General features: G+C 43.3%; 2 protein-coding genes across 2 annotated transcripts; one reads left to right on the top strand and one right to left on the bottom strand.

Moving 5' to 3' along the window:
• Nucleotides 1–4,762, bottom strand: LOC124708050 (LEC14B homolog). The gene is made up of 9 exons (XM_047239737.1): nt 4,394–4,762; nt 4,146–4,265; nt 2,987–3,064; nt 2,717–2,887; nt 1,923–2,000; nt 1,411–1,583; nt 1,168–1,323; nt 583–643; nt 1–501 (listed from the first exon to the last, which is right to left on the bottom strand). The coding sequence occupies exons 1-9, from the start codon at nt 4,745–4,747 to the stop codon at nt 283–285; spliced, it is 1,410 nt and encodes a 469-aa protein (XP_047095693.1). The 5' UTR covers nt 4,748–4,762; the 3' UTR covers nt 1–282.
• Nucleotides 4,763–7,116: 2,354 nt separating this feature from the next.
• Nucleotides 7,117–14,798, top strand: LOC124708247 (membrane-bound O-acyltransferase gup1-like). Its single transcript, XM_047239933.1, has 17 exons — nt 7,117–7,292; nt 7,372–7,420; nt 8,006–8,109; nt 8,207–8,271; nt 8,902–8,972; nt 10,093–10,152; nt 10,599–10,712; nt 11,833–11,957; nt 12,046–12,097; nt 12,646–12,708; nt 12,912–13,021; nt 13,348–13,440; nt 13,533–13,614; nt 13,974–14,051; nt 14,208–14,283; nt 14,379–14,428; nt 14,506–14,798. The coding sequence occupies exons 1-17, from the start codon at nt 7,171–7,173 to the stop codon at nt 14,545–14,547; spliced, it is 1,356 nt and encodes a 451-aa protein (XP_047095889.1). The 5' UTR covers nt 7,117–7,170; the 3' UTR covers nt 14,548–14,798.
• The last annotated feature ends 1,901 nt before the right edge of the window (nt 14,799–16,699 follow it).

Genomic DNA, 16,699 nt, shown 5'->3' with positions numbered 1-16,699 from the left:
TGGCACACTGGCAACTGCACTCTTCATTCATGGCAATCATCTGGACAAATCCGTACCGTGACTGAACTACACATACATTATTAACTTGCATCGTTACAGTGAACTCACTATCATACATTATTGGCTTGTCACTGGCATGGCATCACAAGATCAACCGCACACAAATTTACAAGACAGCATGTTTCCATCCCTGCATTTTCTATTAGTGACAGCAAGAGGAACCAAGTTGCCTGACATGAATGCTCATACCATGAACCCCACGCGAGGTAATAGCGCCTTGGCTCACATGGCAAAGGACAACCCGTATGTCTGGTGGTAAGGGCTGGTTCTCTGCTCATCGAATGAGAGCATTGACGGGTCCTCCTTGTCGCCTGATGCCTCCCACCGCGCCACATACCCATCCCAGGAAGAGCTGACGAGTGTTGGGCGATAGGGGTGCCAGGTGCAGTCCCTGATGATTGATCGGTGCCACGAAAGCTTCTTGACGACCGCCCCTGTTACCTGCAAGAGCAGCAGGTGCGTAATTGACAACAGAAATCTGCAACCACTGAACTAGGAATGCTGAAAGATTGGATATCATACCACATCATAGATATACACAGTATCGTCACTTGATCCGGTGTATATGTACCTCTGACCCGTGCTGCAACAAATAACACAACAACGGGAAAGAAAACAATGAAGTGACTCGGCAGTTACAAATGATTCATGTTCGTTCAAATTTAAATGCACTGTGGCAACTAAAGCAGCAAGGGGGTGAGATTCGAACCCAGGCTGCCTAGACCATCGTCCGTGGTTCTAGCCAGTAAGCCCCTGGTAAGTGGTAACTACTCAGATGTTCACCTTTAAGTGGCTACAAACTCTAGCAAACGAAGTTGTTCTAACCCTATAAGTGAGGTAATTGAATGCTTGGTCAATCCATTTTTTCACATGGCAACTTTAACATTTCTTTGTGAGCTGGTAAAACATGAATGCTGTAAAATAAATCTCAGTCGTTCTCATTCCCCCACCACAGTCCATTACCTCGCTAAGAGGTGGTTTCGGATCACAGGCCCAACCTGATCACACCTAGTACTTATACTTCATACAACAAACACAACCTTCCTAATTAGCTACGATGAAAATCCAAATTTGAAGTTGACAACGCAATCATCATTCAATCCTAACCTGTGCATTGGGGAAAAGTAGCAGCGTATAAGTGTCCGCAGAACTGAATGCCCCCTGTATGTTGCCAGAGACTGATCATTTGGATGCTTATAGTATCTAGCATTTGTTGGGAACGCCATCCATCTGTAGTCCCAGTCATATAATCTTGGTGGTCGTCTGAAAATAAAGTAGAAAACTGAGGAATGAACGAAATTGGACACATCATTGTTAAAGTTATGTACAGCCGTAAAACAAAAGTGTTACCCTTTTGTGGTGGCCGACATTTTCCTTATGTCCCAAAGTTTGATAGTCTGATCCTTGCAGTTGGAGATTAGATAACGCCCATCACCACGGCTATCAATACACGTAATCCCATCTAAGTGACCTGACAAAACACCTGATGGTTTTTCTCTTACAAGGCAACGCCTATCCCATACCTAAGAGTTACAAAGCATGGTCAGGCTAATGCGAGATCAGATAAAAGGCTGATTGCGTTTCTAAAAGGTTGTCCTAACATGCCCTTCATTTGTTTACTTTTGTAGCAGAATCTGAACGATAAGCACTCAATTCTTCCGTTTTCAAAGCTATTTGGATCATAAAGAGCCATTAAATCTTTAAGTCCAGCTACGTAATTACATCTATTATACACAAAGCCTATGTTAGTTCTGTTCTTTAGTAGATAAACTAGAATATAGTTAATTGACGGCTGTACTGAAGCAAGATAAAAGATAGAAAGAACCACACAGAGATCTAGATAAATTAACAAAAATACTGACCTTACAGAGATTGTCATCACTTCCAGAGTACAAGACATTACCACTTTCATCAGCGAAGGTGACCGTGTTGACATCAGCCTTGCAGAACCAATGGACAATAAACTTAGATTGCGAAAAACAAAGTATTGCCCGAAGGCGTGCAACGATCCTATAGATCTTATACTGCCAAACTGTCTAAACATGAGGGTGGTTCTAGCTTGTACACCATCAGTTATATCATTCACATCCATAGATTTTGATTTACTTAAGTCTTCCTATGGAAAATGTAGTAAGGATTATGCTGTTAATGTAATGAACTGATGATCCAGTGGTCACTCACCGTTCACCGACTCACATTCTATTTAACTATGTGGCTACTTCCAACTTCCCAAAAGAACGTACAGAAAATCTCAAAGTATCAGGTACACCTTTATGATGCAAGGGCTGAGCTATACCCATTTTGTTTAGGAACTTTAGTTGATGGTGATTTGATTTGAGGTAATAAACTGTTCTTCTGTGGAAAACACATATATTTTTATAAAGTTAAGTCCATATACGCAACCCCCTTGAGGTTTCACGATTTGATCACTTGATCTCCTAAACTTCAGAACATGGTGTTTCATCCCATAGAACTTGGAAACCCGGACAAGTAACCCCCCAGAGGTCTGGGTGTAAGAAATGATTGAACCAAAACAGGAGAAGTCCAGGGCATAAGAGAAATGATTGGAATAGATGAAATGGAATGAAAGAAAGTATAAAGCACCAAGAGAAACGACTGAACCAAAACGCATATGGTTAATCGAGTTATTTCATACCGCATGAGCACGGATGCGGACTGATACTTTATTTGCTCCAAGATCATAAACATATATTGAACTATCATTATTCCCAACAACAACTTCTTGACCGTCTTTTGAAAATTTCACAGAGAATATCCCAAAAGAGTACTCATCATCATCACAGAATTCCAAGCCCTCATGAATTTCCTGCAGAAAAAAGAAGAATGCTGAAAAATGGACTACACACACATCATTTTATGAATACGAATCAAGCATCTAGTCATAGTTTCAGAGTATAGAACATACGTTAACATTAGCCTCCGATTCCCTTCCAGCACTCTGCACATTCACAATGTGAACAATAGGCGACAAACTGGAATAGGCCTGTGAAGGATTGATCAGACTTGAGTAAAAGATGAATAAGACGTATATAAATGAGCATGAAACAACAAGAATACAACTTAATTGAAGTCCACAACCAACAGCAGAATAAAACAAAAAAGTCAGAAAGCATACACCAAAGAGTCATTTTTGAGAAAAGAAGTGAGTAAAGCTTTAAATTTTATGGAATTTCGAAATTAAAAATGGCAAAGTAAAATAGCAGAATGACTGAATAAGCAAATAATGTTAATAAAACATGGGAAGCAACTGTCATCGTTTGGCATTGCAGCGGCTTTTCAAAAGCCCCTTTTAGCGAATTTATTTCTAATTTTGGAAACAGTATGTGTTTCAAAGCATTATTTTGAAGCCATAACAACAAAATCATTCCTCGTAAAGACTCCAAGGACTAACTAGATTCCACATTACAAGAAACCAGTGTACACTGGTGGCCCTTACTCAGGTGTTTGTTGCATACACATGTATACAATTAAAGTGTAGTAACTTCTAAGGAGTAAATGGAAGATACCATAAGGATACATAACTGGCCATTAGTGTGATGGTAAAAATGATGGCTATGGATCGCCTTTCAGAACGGCTGCAGGTCATTTTGAGGACTGCTCACCATGTAGGACATTCTGAAGCAGTTTAGTTGTAATGTCATATTGATGCTGTAGAGTAAATACTAGAGAAATTTTCCTTAAGAGAAGAAAAGCTTTGAGGAAACTAATCCTAATTCCTAAGATATTTTTAAAATATCTTAATATGCAGAAGCTGGACGCAGAATACAAATATGCTCTATCAATCTTGAACTAACCAAAAACTATTGGAAACGGACTGTTGCATAGAAACTTAACTCTAACGGTCCTAGTCTTGTTGTGGGTGTTGGTTGTAGTGGCTTAGCCTTAGGCTTGCCAATACTGACTCTTTCTATCAATTTGATCGCGACACAAGCTTTTCTAAAGAAAAAGAGAGGATGGATGCCCAATCTTTAATTACTTACGTTATATGTAGATTCCACACTACCAGGTAAAGTTATCTGAGATCAAATCCAGGATATAATATGGATGAAAAATAAAGGACTTACAAGGTATCGCTGATCAGGGGAGAGCGCAATATCTGAAACCGTCCACCGCATGCTTCTGCAGCTTATGTTCTTATGAACCTTCCAGCCTTTATCGACATCGTAGATTCTGATGCGGCTTCCCTTATCATCAAATTAAAGTCGCAGAGAAATATTAGCCACTAGCTGTCCACATTTTCTACTCGAAAAGGTTCATACGGGGAAGCACTCTAATCACACTAGTAGAAAAGAAAAGAAGCAAGATCAGGTACCCGAAACCCGGCAACGAGCAACGAACCATCGCTGGAGAACTGCGAGACGTAGGCCTCGCTGTCCATGTCCTCCACGCACCAGGGCCCCTCCGCCGGGAGGTGCTTCCCGGCGGCGTAGGCGCGGTCGGCCGAGCAGAACCCGCCGCCGCCGGGCCCCGCGCGGCCGGACTCCCTGGACGCCAGCATGTCGAAGGCCGAGACGCCCCTCTTCCGCCTGCGCGTGCGCGGGCACGGCTCCGACCCAATCCGGGTGAGGTGGGCCACCTCCTCCTCGATGGTGAACGGCTCGAGCTCGCGGGCTACCTCCTTGGCGGCCCCCCGCCGCCGCCCCCGCAGCCTCGCCAGCGCGGACATTGCTGCTCGGCCGGGGCCCAAAACCTACCGGAAAGAGCGCAAGAACCGGTTTTTAGGACCGGATTGGTGGAGCTCGCGCTCGCGGCTGCCTGAAAGATTCGGGGGGCGGATCGATTAGGGTAAAATCGGTAGGGAATTCGTCGGATTTCTGAAGCCGGCGGGGTTTTGTTCTACCCTGAACCTTGTTCACCAACCGAAAGCTAGAGACAGAGAAGGCGTTGAAAAAGCTATGGAAAATTCAGGGAATCTGCAGCTTCGTTCGATTGAATCGGTGGAGCGCGCGAACGAGGGAAAGGAATCGCGGGAACGGTACCTGGATTGGATTCAGCGGAGTGGCGGGCGGAGAAGGAAATGGGGACGAGGAGAGGGGAGGAGGAGACTAGAACTGTGAGCGTGTGGGATCGGGTTGGAGTTGCGGAGAAACGGGAGGGTGTTTCTGGAAAATACGGTCCAGGGTAATCTGGTTCTTCTGTCGCTGACGTGTGGGTCCATGTCGGCAGTAGGTTGCGCTGACGTGTGTGCGTGCGCTCCGTGGGACAAGGCTAGGACGAGGAGACAGACGCGTGTCGCGTGCCCGTCATGTGGTGGCTCCTATCTCACGCATCGACGGCATTTGCACCTGGGCGATCCAAAATATTTTGTTTCTGTTTGTTTGGGTCGACTAGATTAATGATGGTAGGAGGCCTCGTACTGCAGCGTCAATAAACTCGATTCAGCGGCGCATCTCCTCGCGTAGTGTCCGCCTCGGCCTCCTCGTGGGCGAAGCGGCACGCGGATCTCCTGTTCAGATGCCACCCATGTGGTAGGAAGACGTCGCGGTGGCGGCAAGGGTCACCCTGCGTCCATCGCCGTTGCGCCTCATGCAATAGCACGTAGCACCTGTTGCGCCTCGGTTGTTGCGGAGGAAGCAGCGGTGTCGGCCCACTATAGCTTGTGGCCCGGTTAACCACACCGCCTGTGGGGATGGAGGCAGACATTGGGCGCACACAGGGTTCCGTCGAGGCGGAGAATCCAAGCGGTGGCAGTTGGACAAGGATCCCGTTGGCGGTCTTCTTGAGCCACTTGGGCATCATCTCCTGTGAGAGTGGGCGACGAACTCGGATTGCAGGAAATGGTGCAGGCCGTGCGAGAGGGGGAGAAGAGGCGGGCACACGAGGCGGTTAAGTACCGCTGGCCATCAATGCCGACGCGAGCACATGCAGCTTCCAGCGCCATCAACATCAATGGCGGCATAGAGCTCAGGTGGCAGGTGTAGTGGTCAACGACGGCTTTGATGGCCAATGCTGCCACCGGTCAGCCTTCTGATGCAGGTCGCTTCCAAGTGGGCCCGACCTTCCCTTTACACCTCCCCCAACTCCGGTGAGCCCTCACCCGCCCTCCCCTAAGTTCTTCGGCGATCCCCCACTTGCCCCTAAGTTTTCCGGCGAGCCCCGCACCGAAAACCATAAGGTGTTCAGCCTCACCTCCGCTAGAGACCAACCGCGTCGTCCCCGTCTCCGATGAGGTCACGGCCTTGCTTTCGCCAGGGATGCTGCGGCTAACCGTGTCTTCCCATCTCCGGCGAGGTGGGTGGTGGAGCATGGTCGCTTTCTTCCTCCTGTGGCACCATCTTCTTTCCCCCACCACCTCCGACCTAGGCCGGCCCATGAATCCCACTGTTGAGGGATCGACATACGCGTTGCGCCGCTAATGGGTGCAACGACCAACGAGCATCAAATAGGAATCACCGAGCCCGTCGTGTTGGTGACGGTTGATGTCACAGAAAAGCCCGTGGGCTGCGGAGATGGGCCGTATGGAATTCAGGCCTAGTAGGGACGCAGAGCAGGCTTCTGTATCTTCAGCGATTGTTGGTTTTGGACCGGAGTAGATCGAAGAAGAAAACGGCGAGCACTACTTCGCATCTCCTCCGCCGGCGACCACCATCGGGGCCGGCCAGCGCCGCCGCGCCGCCTCTGAAGTCGCTCCCGACCGCCGCCCGCGCGCCCCGCGCCTTTGGACCCCGCGGCTCGCCGGTTACTCCCGGTGCGAGATGAGCGGCGTCCCGTGGAAGCGGCTTGAGCTCGCCGTGCTGTGCGCCTACGCGCTGGTCTTCTACCTCTTCATGATCCGGAAGTCGCTCCAACTCTCCCAAGGTACCCAAACATTCCCCCTCTCCCCTGCTCCCCTCTATCAGCATCTCCGTGCTGAATTGCTGATCGGCATCACATCCTCTCTTTTACCCGCAGAGTATTCCGGGCGGCTCTACGGGCTCCGCGCAGGATCACTCGCCGGCCGTCTGAATGTCTGTAAATTCTGCACTCTGTCTTCTAGTTACCCTCAACATTTCAGAGCCACCGGTTTGATTTCCTGTCACCATTTCTCAGGACCTGTCTGACGCGCAATGGAGGAACTTCCGAGGAAACTTACCTATCCTCACCGCCGTAATGGGCGGGTTCCTGATCGTGGCGAATGGGTTGCGCTATGTGTACAGCTTGAAGGGCAGAGGGGCCTCTCTGGTGTGGCTAATACTATCTCTGATCTATCTATGCTATCTACATGGCGCTTGGTAGGCGACTGACCGATCCCCATATTCTGTTTTTTCTAACTAACTTATAGACATTCTGATTTATTTACCTGTGTGGCAGTGTTGGCTTCATTCTCGCGATAGCAGGGATTAATTACTCGATAGTGAAGGTCAGTGCTGGCATACTTCGTCACAAGTATGGTTCTGGCTGCAGTTTTCTCAATCGGTTCAGTAGCTGAGATTCTTGTTATGAATCATTGTCAGTCAAAAGCAACCATTTGTTTGGAGCGGCTCAGCTTTTTTCTAGGAAAATTGGCTAGGCACGGTACTTGTTTTGCTGATGTGTGTGTGTTTAAGAGCAAGCCTGCTGCCTTGATTGTCCGTATTCCGTTCAGCAAGAACCTATTAGCCAAAACAATGACGCCATTTAATATTTGAGTAGTTCAGAGATAGAACATGGTGAAAAGAAAGCCAAGCTAACGCCTGATCTAATATGTGAGTCTATATCATCTACCAGTGAGTGGCACCATCAGTTGGAATCGATCATGTGGGCTGCAGTGCCGGAATTGATTTTTTTCTTTCTGCTGTTATAATTTCGATTAATTATTATCTGATGAATCCACTAAGGACTAAACTAAGAGAATTAACAGAATTTGAAACACCATTTACCATTTGCTTTGTGAAGCATAGCTCATTCGATCTCCTTATACGTTCAAATTAGCGTTTATTGTTAATTAGAATTTTTTGTTTTGCAGTTATTTGCTCGATTTAAGTATTGCACTGGCCTCATATGGAGCTTCAACTTAGCTATGCTTATACTTAACCGAGTCTATGAAGGTTATTCATTCTCGTTGTTTGGGTGAGATTTTTGATGCAACTGTACTGCATCTTACACTTCCAATTAGTAAAATCTCTTTTTATTTATGTTTTGATGATATTTATATTCATATGAATAGGCAAAAAATGGCTTTTCTTGATAACTATCGGGGTACATTTCGATGGCACATATGCTTCAATTTCGGTATGTTTTCCATATCGTGTTGATTACTTGGTTCGACTTTGATTGGAAAAATTCTTGATAAAAGCTGTTGATGCTTACTGTATGGAAATGTATGATTACTCTCAGTTGATTATTAGGGTGCCGTAAAAGGTTTAACATTCTGGAGCTTATTTTGTCTTGAATTGCAAAACTACAGAATGAGAAATAGTGCATGTAGATCTCATCTAGAGACACGAGGTTTGACTAGCAGCCCACAAGTTATTGTAACATGAATTGTGGTAAATTATATTTTCAGTTGGTATGAACAGATACCATTAACTATGTATGATTGCATTAAAAGTTTCAAACCGATGGGGCAGTAAACTGAAGTTACAAAACTGCTTGGCTACTTCCCTGTGTCAAGTCAATGAACACCGTTTCGTTATGCTTGCTTTTTTGGGAAAAAGTGCAGTAGAACTTGACAGTACCTCTTATAGACAATTGTCCTGCTGACATTATCATGTGTCACTTTTCAGGTTGCTGTAGGTTTTATCTGAATATCACTACAGTTTCATTTCTAGTTGCTCATAGTGTTTATGCACGATATTTGTACCTCTTGTGTGTCTTCTAATCTATCTAAATTATTGATGTATATTTTATTTCATGTGACAGTTGCATTACGCATGATTAGCTTCGGATGTGATTACTGCTGGACGCTTCGTTCTTGTCACTTTGATCACAAGGTACCGTGTACCCTGATAACTTAATATCGTCTTCTGTATCATGCATATTTAAGTGCTGCATACACCAGATGCTTTAAAATACATAGAGATAGCTAGAAACATGGGTTTTCTGATTTTCACACATTTATTAAGTAGTTTGGATTTGAAATCAAGCTAATCTCATGAACACGTGAGTTCTTGACTATAACCTCCAATTTTTACTGCGAACTCAAACTCATAAATTGTCTTCTGGGCATTTTAACACTAAAACCTGATAGAACCAGCTTGCCCTTTTATCCACTTCTGAGAGTGTGAACTTGTGAGTTGTCAGGTGAAATGCGAAGAGGTATTTGGTGGTGTAACTCTGAGAATGTAACCAGAAGTGAGCATGTTAGTTTTCAGTGAAATACAAAGATGTATTTGATGATGTTGTCAACTACTGAAATTCGAACTTGAGTTGCCTACTTTAACTCTCTGACCAACTTTTCCACTTGAAATGGCAAGACACTTTTATCATGGAAAAAATGTCTGTGTAGAACCAATATTATATCCAGTGAAACAATCCACCAATAACCTTCGCCAATTGCCAAGGCCTGCTACAAGGAAAGACATGTCTTGTATTTGACATGGAATAAGAGAAGAGGGGAGATGGAAAAGAGGTGCGAGACCTACCAAAGCTTAAGTGGGACAAGGAAGGTTATAACTGGGAAAGCAATCATACTGGACCGGAATATAACTGTACACTATACTGTAATAATCGAAAAAACTGATTATTTAAAGTGTAAAAGGAGATTCATTGCTGAAACTGTAGAACTGAGTGTTGCTCAGTTGGCTAGACGTGCGTGCCCAAGCCACCCATATTCGAGGATTAGCCTCCGTGGGTGTGCTCATGGGAATCTTATAATGAAAAATGGCACAAATACTAGTGCCCCTTGGTTGAGTTTTTCTTAAACATATTCTGTGCTACAAACCAATAAAATTATTGTTTATGCACAACGCATAGATATTTATGACCCTTTATTTTGTTTTGACTATACAATGAACATAATAATTACATCCTTGGGATACCATCATCTTCCATTTGCACAGCACACTATCTGCCAAATAGTGAACTGTGCTGACATGAACACTCTTGGTACAGAAACACATGCAGAAATGTGAAGTTTGTTATTCTGGCAAGACATGCTACCTTGCTTTGCAGGTATTTCAGTATTCCAGCTTATTTTGTACCAGTTATGCTATTGTTATCCAAGTGGTGTGTAGTATGGCACCGATAGACAAGAGACCCACTGTTAATTTTGGACATATGGAAGATTGTACTGCTTGAGTTTCTCTGCAAACTAGGTGTTGATACATGAAAGAATGATACTTGGAATTTACTTAGAGATGTTGTTAATTTCGAACCATAAATGAATGGTTAACGTTCTGTTGATGTGAGGCTGACCTGTTGTTCGCTACAGGTCGATTCATATAAAGCAGGTCTCATCACTACTTGAGTACTTGTGTCTATCTTTTTCTCCTTTTTTACGTATTATTGCCAGTGCTGAATCATGAGCCTTTGTGAATATCCTATAAGCGACAGCATTGCAGATTGAGCAAATATTCATTCTTTGTATCTGGTGATAAGATTTTACATTGTTGTTGCAGGAGAAAGGGCTCAGTGTTGACAAATACACATTCCTAACTTATTTATGCTACTTAACATATGCTCCACTCTATATTGCTGGTCCTGTTGTAAGCTACAACGCATTTGCAGCTCAGGTTGGTCTTTTCTCTAGGTAGTAATTTTCTATTGTAGCTGCTTTGTCTCATTTAAATTTCAAAAGCTGAAAATAGCAAACTAAGTGCTTTTTTGAGTGAACTAGGAAAAATGCCCATGTGCTGCAACTGGATAAAAATAAATAAAGGACAGCTAAAAATTGGTACTTTCTAACAGGTAGAAATAATATAACTAATCACTTTCTATAGTTGTAAAGAAAACTCTGAAAATGTATGGTGTGGTCATGTGGAAGCCATACATAATTCACATAATTTGTTACATGCATGCCATATATGTATCCATTTACACCAAAATAATTTACGAAGGAAAGGAAAGTATGCTGTTTATACATACTCTATGAATTCTGTAATATTACAAATGAGCCTGAAGTATTTGTTTATCCGAGAAAGGATAACATCAAAGAGCCAAAATCCAAGAGCAGTATTTATTTGGTTCAAGGAAAGTTAAACTGCATAAGAAAACCACTCATTTTGCCAGAGAATAGAGGATGGTGGGATTAATCCCCCCAGTTAATATAAGGCCCTAAGCCTTTGATGGTGACAATGACTGAAGATCCTTTGGCATCTCTGCATCAATCTGCAGGCTCCATCTGGTCTCAGCTACCATGCCCTCCTCTGCAGTTCAGAGTTGGATGAAGTGTGAATCTGCCTTTCCCCAGTCTATAACTGAGTTCAGCTCTCTTTGTTTTTATTTTGAGAAATATATTTCAACTCCGATTCCAAGTGTTGCATACTAGGGTTTAGGGAGAGGTAGGTAAAGGGCCTTGCCCCAGAGGCAAGATAGAAGCATATCCTTCTATTACTCGCTTGTTTTTATCCCTCAATAGTCCAATCCTAGATCTTATATCTAATTGGCTTAACGCCAAGCTAAAAGATATCGTCGTAATTTTGAATGATGAACTCCTTAAACCAGAACAGGATCTTGTCCCATATAATTGCGAGCTTCCATGGTAGGGCCATATGCTCCCGTACACAACAGTAACTAATTTCAAGATTGTACTGCGTGACATTAGAAACTGTGTTGCAGTACTCCATAGAAGACACTACTTCAAAAATCTCCAGTTATATATACTAACGGGTTGTTTATGTAGCGACCTTGCAGTTAGATGTACCTCAGAAAAACTACTCAGTTGGGCAGATATGTATTTATGGGCTGAGGTGGATCCTAAATTTCCTTCTGATGGAAGCCATGACACACTTTTTCCACTACAACGCCTTTGTAGTCAGGTACTTCTGTTTATACATTACGATTAATCCCTTCTTATGATTACCATTATAGAAATTCTGAAATTTGAGTTAAATGCTCTGATGACAGCCGATTATGGCGGCAGCTGACACCATTTGAGATCTTTATCATTAGCTATGGGGTAAGATTATGTGCATTGCAGTTAATATTCATCAGTATTCACTTAGGGTGAGCATGCAGCATTTGATATTTTCACTTATGCTTACTGTTTCTGTTTTTAGTGAATTTCCTTTTAATTGAGTGGCTTGTGTAGTCCATAGTTTCCATTTGCTACGAACCTCTGACTGTTCATAGGCAGACGAGGCCAGTGTGATTGTTCTGGGCTGCAGGCTCAACCAGAGGTGTGAACATGCCGGCAAAGTAAAATATTTATTTAAATAAAGTTCATTGACTGTATTCAGAAGAAATGGGGGTTTTGGGTTTGGGTCTGCCCTTCTGAGGCTTGTCTTTCATGATACGCCCTTGCTTTTCCAGGCTGGGCCTTTCTAGACCCTTGCTTGAATCTGGAATACCATTTGAATGGTTGTAATCTGAATAGGTGTAGCAACATTGAATTTGCATTTTCAAAGATTTTTGCATGTGTTGTGACACACTTGATTACCTCATTAGTCACATGCACCATTTCGGATGTCTATGTTTCTTATCTAACACACTGTAGCTCCTATGCAGGTGTTGAACTTTATGTGGTTAAAATTCTTCCTTATTTGGCGCTACTTCAGGTTCTGGTCACTGGTAAGACAAACATTGAAAACATCCTCCATTAAATCCATTGCGCAGACTTGCATATTTCGTCTTGGAGTGCTAACTTCCAGTTTATTGTATGTTGTGCTAAAATGACTTCTCTGTGTCCTTTTTGCTTGACAAATGTTTTTTTTTTGTGCTGAAAATTCAAGTGATGTAACAAAGAAGGATTTAACCTTAGCATTTTATTGCAGGTAGCAGGAGTTGAGACACCTGAAAACATGCCTAGGTGCATAAATAATTGTCATGACCTCGAGAGCTTCTGGAAAAGCTGGCATGCTTCTTTTAACAGATGGCTGGTCAGGTCTGTGTAAAACTAGGGGGCTTAAGTATTATGGTACCGTGTCTTGCAAGCAACCTTTTCAGAGTTTAGTTTCTTATTCATAGCATCTGCACTTTTGTACACATATTGTAATGGGGTGGGATGTAAATAGATTAAAGAATCTTTACTACTTGACTGAACAGTTCAGATATAGTTTGGGCCCAGTCACATGATTATTGAACCCCATGGCCCATGCATGGAGCTCTAGAGTTGGTAGATGTATATACAGAGGTGCATTTGCAGTCAATACACAGGCAATGATTAATTCTGAAGTGTAACTTTCTTTTATCTACTATCTCCCGTTTCAGGTACTTGTACATACCACTTGGTGGGTCTCGAAGAAAACTACTTAGTATTTGGGTTGTATTCACATTCGTAGCAGTTTGGCATGACCTGGAATGGTACCTTCGAACAATCTCCTCAAGTCTTTTAAACATCGAAGTTGTGAGCTTGTGTGACTTACGCTGACCCTTTGGTTGCTTCTTTTGAACAGGAAACTTATTTCATGGGCGTGGTTAACATGCTTATTTTTTGTCCCTGAAATACTGATCAAGTCCTTATCCAACAACTTCCAGGTAATCCGAAGGTTATTATTAGCTGCTTTTGCAGTTCATCTACTTGTTACCAAGTTTCAATTTTTGGAACAGCTTGGATGCTGACTAAATTTAGCTTTACTTTATCAAGTTACTTTTGTTGTTTAGAAAGTCATCCACTCCTTAAATCTGAAGTTAAGAAAGACTTACAATTTGAATGTCCAAAAAACAAAGCCAACGTGTAGGTATCTGCTAACATATGTGCTTTCAATTCCTTCATCTAGATGTTTCAAGCCCGTCTCTTTGTTCTTCCTTGCACGCATAGATCTTTCAGCATTCTTGCTAGGCACTTCAATTTTGCATTGTTTGCAAGTAATAAATCCAAAATGATTTTTCTGCAGGCAAAAAGTGCCCTTGGGCGGTTCATTCATCGTGAGTTAGGTGTTATTGGTGGCGCTGTGACAATCAGCTGTCTTATGGTACTCCTCTCTTTTACATATTTGATGTTAATTAGTCCTGATTTTCTCCACAAACTTCACACGTGCAGAAATTATGATTTGCACACTAGATTTGTCAGCTGCATACCTTCTTGGTTGTAATCTAAGTGCTGCTCCTGACTTGTTTAATACATTTAGGTGGCAAACCTTGTCGGCTATGTCGTAGGGCCATCGGGCATAAAAGTTGTGATGTCGCAGATGCTTCAGAAGGACGGTGAGTTGCATATTCACATCCATCACTTCGACTAAAAATTTCAGTGATTAAAATATGCACAAAATCTGTAGCTAATACATGTTTCAATGCCACAGCCCTGCCTGCCCTTGCCATTATATTTGCCACATTCTATGTGGGCGTCAAGGTGATTATCTGCTACTTAAAAATTGTTTAACTTCATAAAATGAATCTTCTCCTCATTGCTGGTCACTGTGTCCGCAGCTTATGTTCCATATACGCGATGCTAGGAAGAGTCAGGGTTGACAGACAAGTCAGAAGAACAACTTTTCAGTTTTGAGTGGTATCTCGGTGGCATTATAGGCGTGACGATAACATCTTCAACCTTTTTCTTTTTCTTGTTGGCTTTGTTTGACACCAGCGAAAGCTAATGTGTGCATTGATCAGGGATTCCTTTCTCCATAGGTCAGTTTTTTTCTTCTTTTCCTGCATATGTTTTGTAAGCTTGGCCTGGTGATATTATTTGTTGAGACATTTTCTATTTTGTTGCTTCAATACCTACGATGGCCAACACTTCTGTTGTTGGTTTCTGTACCTATTGTCATTTTGCGCTAATTCAGTAGAGCTACGTCGCACTAAGTCAACAGATAGTAGCCTATACTGTGTCATTTAAATTTCTCCCAAGCTCCTCACATCACTCTTGTGACCACCGGCGGTGAAACCTTAACGTTGCCACAAGGAAACAATCTGGAAACATAAAGGGTTGCCACAAGGAAACAATCTGGAAACATAAAGGACAACCAAGACTGTTAAAGAAATCTGAATCAAGGTAGTTGGTCAAGCTATGGATGGATATAATCCCATTGAAACTGGTGATTATGGATGAGTGTTGAGTGCTGCTGGCATTTCATCACTGCTTGATGCAGGAATTGCGAGTTCCGGGCGCCACAACATGCTGCAAGCTGTTCTCCTATGATGCTGGAATTGCGAGTCCCAGGCTCCAAGCTGTTCTCCTACTCCCTCCGTTCATATTATTTGACACCAATATAGATATATCTAGACATATTTTAATTGTAGATATATTCATCTTAGTAGCAAGTCATATGGATCGGAGGGAGTATATCGTTCTGTGGTAGCGGTATTTTGTTTCCTTGCATTCCGTCGAGCTTGGAGTACTACCTTGTTTTTTTGTTGACATGAGTACTACCTTGTTTTCTTCCATCGTGAAGTGCCAGATGTGCAAATACATGCCCGTAACACCATATACTAGTACTCCCTCCGATTCATATTAATTAACTCTAATATGGATGTATCTAGACAGATTTTAGTTCTAGATACATCCATATTGAAGTCAATTAATGTGAATCGGAGGGAGTAGCTCTTTTTAGTAAAGTGACACGCTGTACCTTTTGTCACGACTCGCGAGCTGAAAAGAAAGCGACTTCTATGGTGCAGTAAATCAAATATTAAATTGTGTAGTTAAATTGCAAGTGTCATAAAAAAAATATTACTCCCACCATTGATACTGGTGATTACGGATCGAGTTTTGAGTGCTGCTGACGATTTCGTCACTGCTCCATATTGTCCATGCCAGGCTCTAGCTGATATTGGACTCATTGTTTGCGAAAGGAAGGAAAGCATAAAGAAAGCAATTTAGGCATCGGCTTAGATCAATGATCCATTTTCTTAGACATATATGGTTGATAAGCCATGAGAGCTGGGTATTAGTTGCAGCATGGCATGTGCCCAAAACATAATTTAAACATAAGACTTTGGCCTAGCTTTAAATTAATAAACTCACGGAACAGCTGATACAAGAGTGCTTACAAACAGCTTACACGAATATGCAACAAGCAAACTAAGGATAAACCATAAACACAGCCTGAGACGAGCTTACACGAATATACCACAAGCAAACTAAGGATAAACCATAAACACAGCCTGAGGCGCCTAGACCCCAACACACCGGGAAGACACCGAAGGCAGCGATGTTGTGGAAAAGGCAGCCAGGAACATGCTGACATCTGCTCCAGCCGAACAACTAGACCTGAGATCCACCGTCTTCACCTCCGGAAAGGACTCCCAGTCCCTCGCCCCGGATCGAAGGGCATCGATTGAACCATCAAGAGGCAAAGCAGTCCCCCCTAGAACACGGCAGACCTAAGGAAGCTAGGATGCCAGGGGAGAAGACACCACAAATGTCCAAAAAGCTTCACCGAGACCACCACCACCAAAGGCACCACCGCAGCACCGTACCGAAGCTGCCGGACGAAGACGTGCCAATGAAGAAACGACGGAGGGGCGCCACCACCTCACGTGACCAAACAAGACCACAGAAGCCTATAAACACGCCGACCAAGCGACATTGTTGCCGTAGAGGGGAATCCTTTCCCCTCTCGCCCAGGCTCGAGGGCGTCGACCCACTAGCAAGAAAGGGCCTTGTCGCGGCCAGACACTA

Source organism: Lolium rigidum, chromosome 4, assembly GCF_022539505.1.
Source record: "Lolium rigidum isolate FL_2022 chromosome 4, APGP_CSIRO_Lrig_0.1, whole genome shotgun sequence".
NCBI lineage: Eukaryota > Viridiplantae > Streptophyta > Magnoliopsida > Poales > Poaceae > Lolium > Lolium rigidum.
The sequence above is the reverse complement of the archived record's forward strand: the minus strand, read 5'-3'. Positions and strand labels throughout refer to the sequence as shown.

Bases quoted from the DNA above. Each gene is read 5' to 3' on its own strand.
- LOC124708050 (XM_047239737.1), bottom strand. From the start codon at position 4,747: ATGTCCGCGCTGGCGAGGCTGCGGGGGCGGCGGCGGGGGGCCGCCAAG. The intron at 1,584-1,922 runs GTCAGTATTTTT...TGTAACTCTTAG, and splicing joins GTGATGACAATCTCTGTAAG to GTATGGGATAGGCGTTGCCT. The intron at 644-1,167 runs GTTAGGATTGAA...TATTTGTTGCAG, and splicing joins TACTTTTCCCCAATGCACAG to CACGGGTCAGAGGTACATAT.
- LOC124708247 (XM_047239933.1), top strand. From the start codon at position 7,171: ATGGGCGGGTTCCTGATCGTGGCGAATGGGTTGCGCTATGTGTACAGC. The intron at 12,709-12,911 runs GTAAGACAAACA...ATTTTATTGCAG, and splicing joins ACTTCAGGTTCTGGTCACTG to GTAGCAGGAGTTGAGACACC. The intron at 13,615-13,973 runs GTAATCCGAAGG...ATTTTTCTGCAG, and splicing joins CCTTATCCAACAACTTCCAG to GCAAAAAGTGCCCTTGGGCG.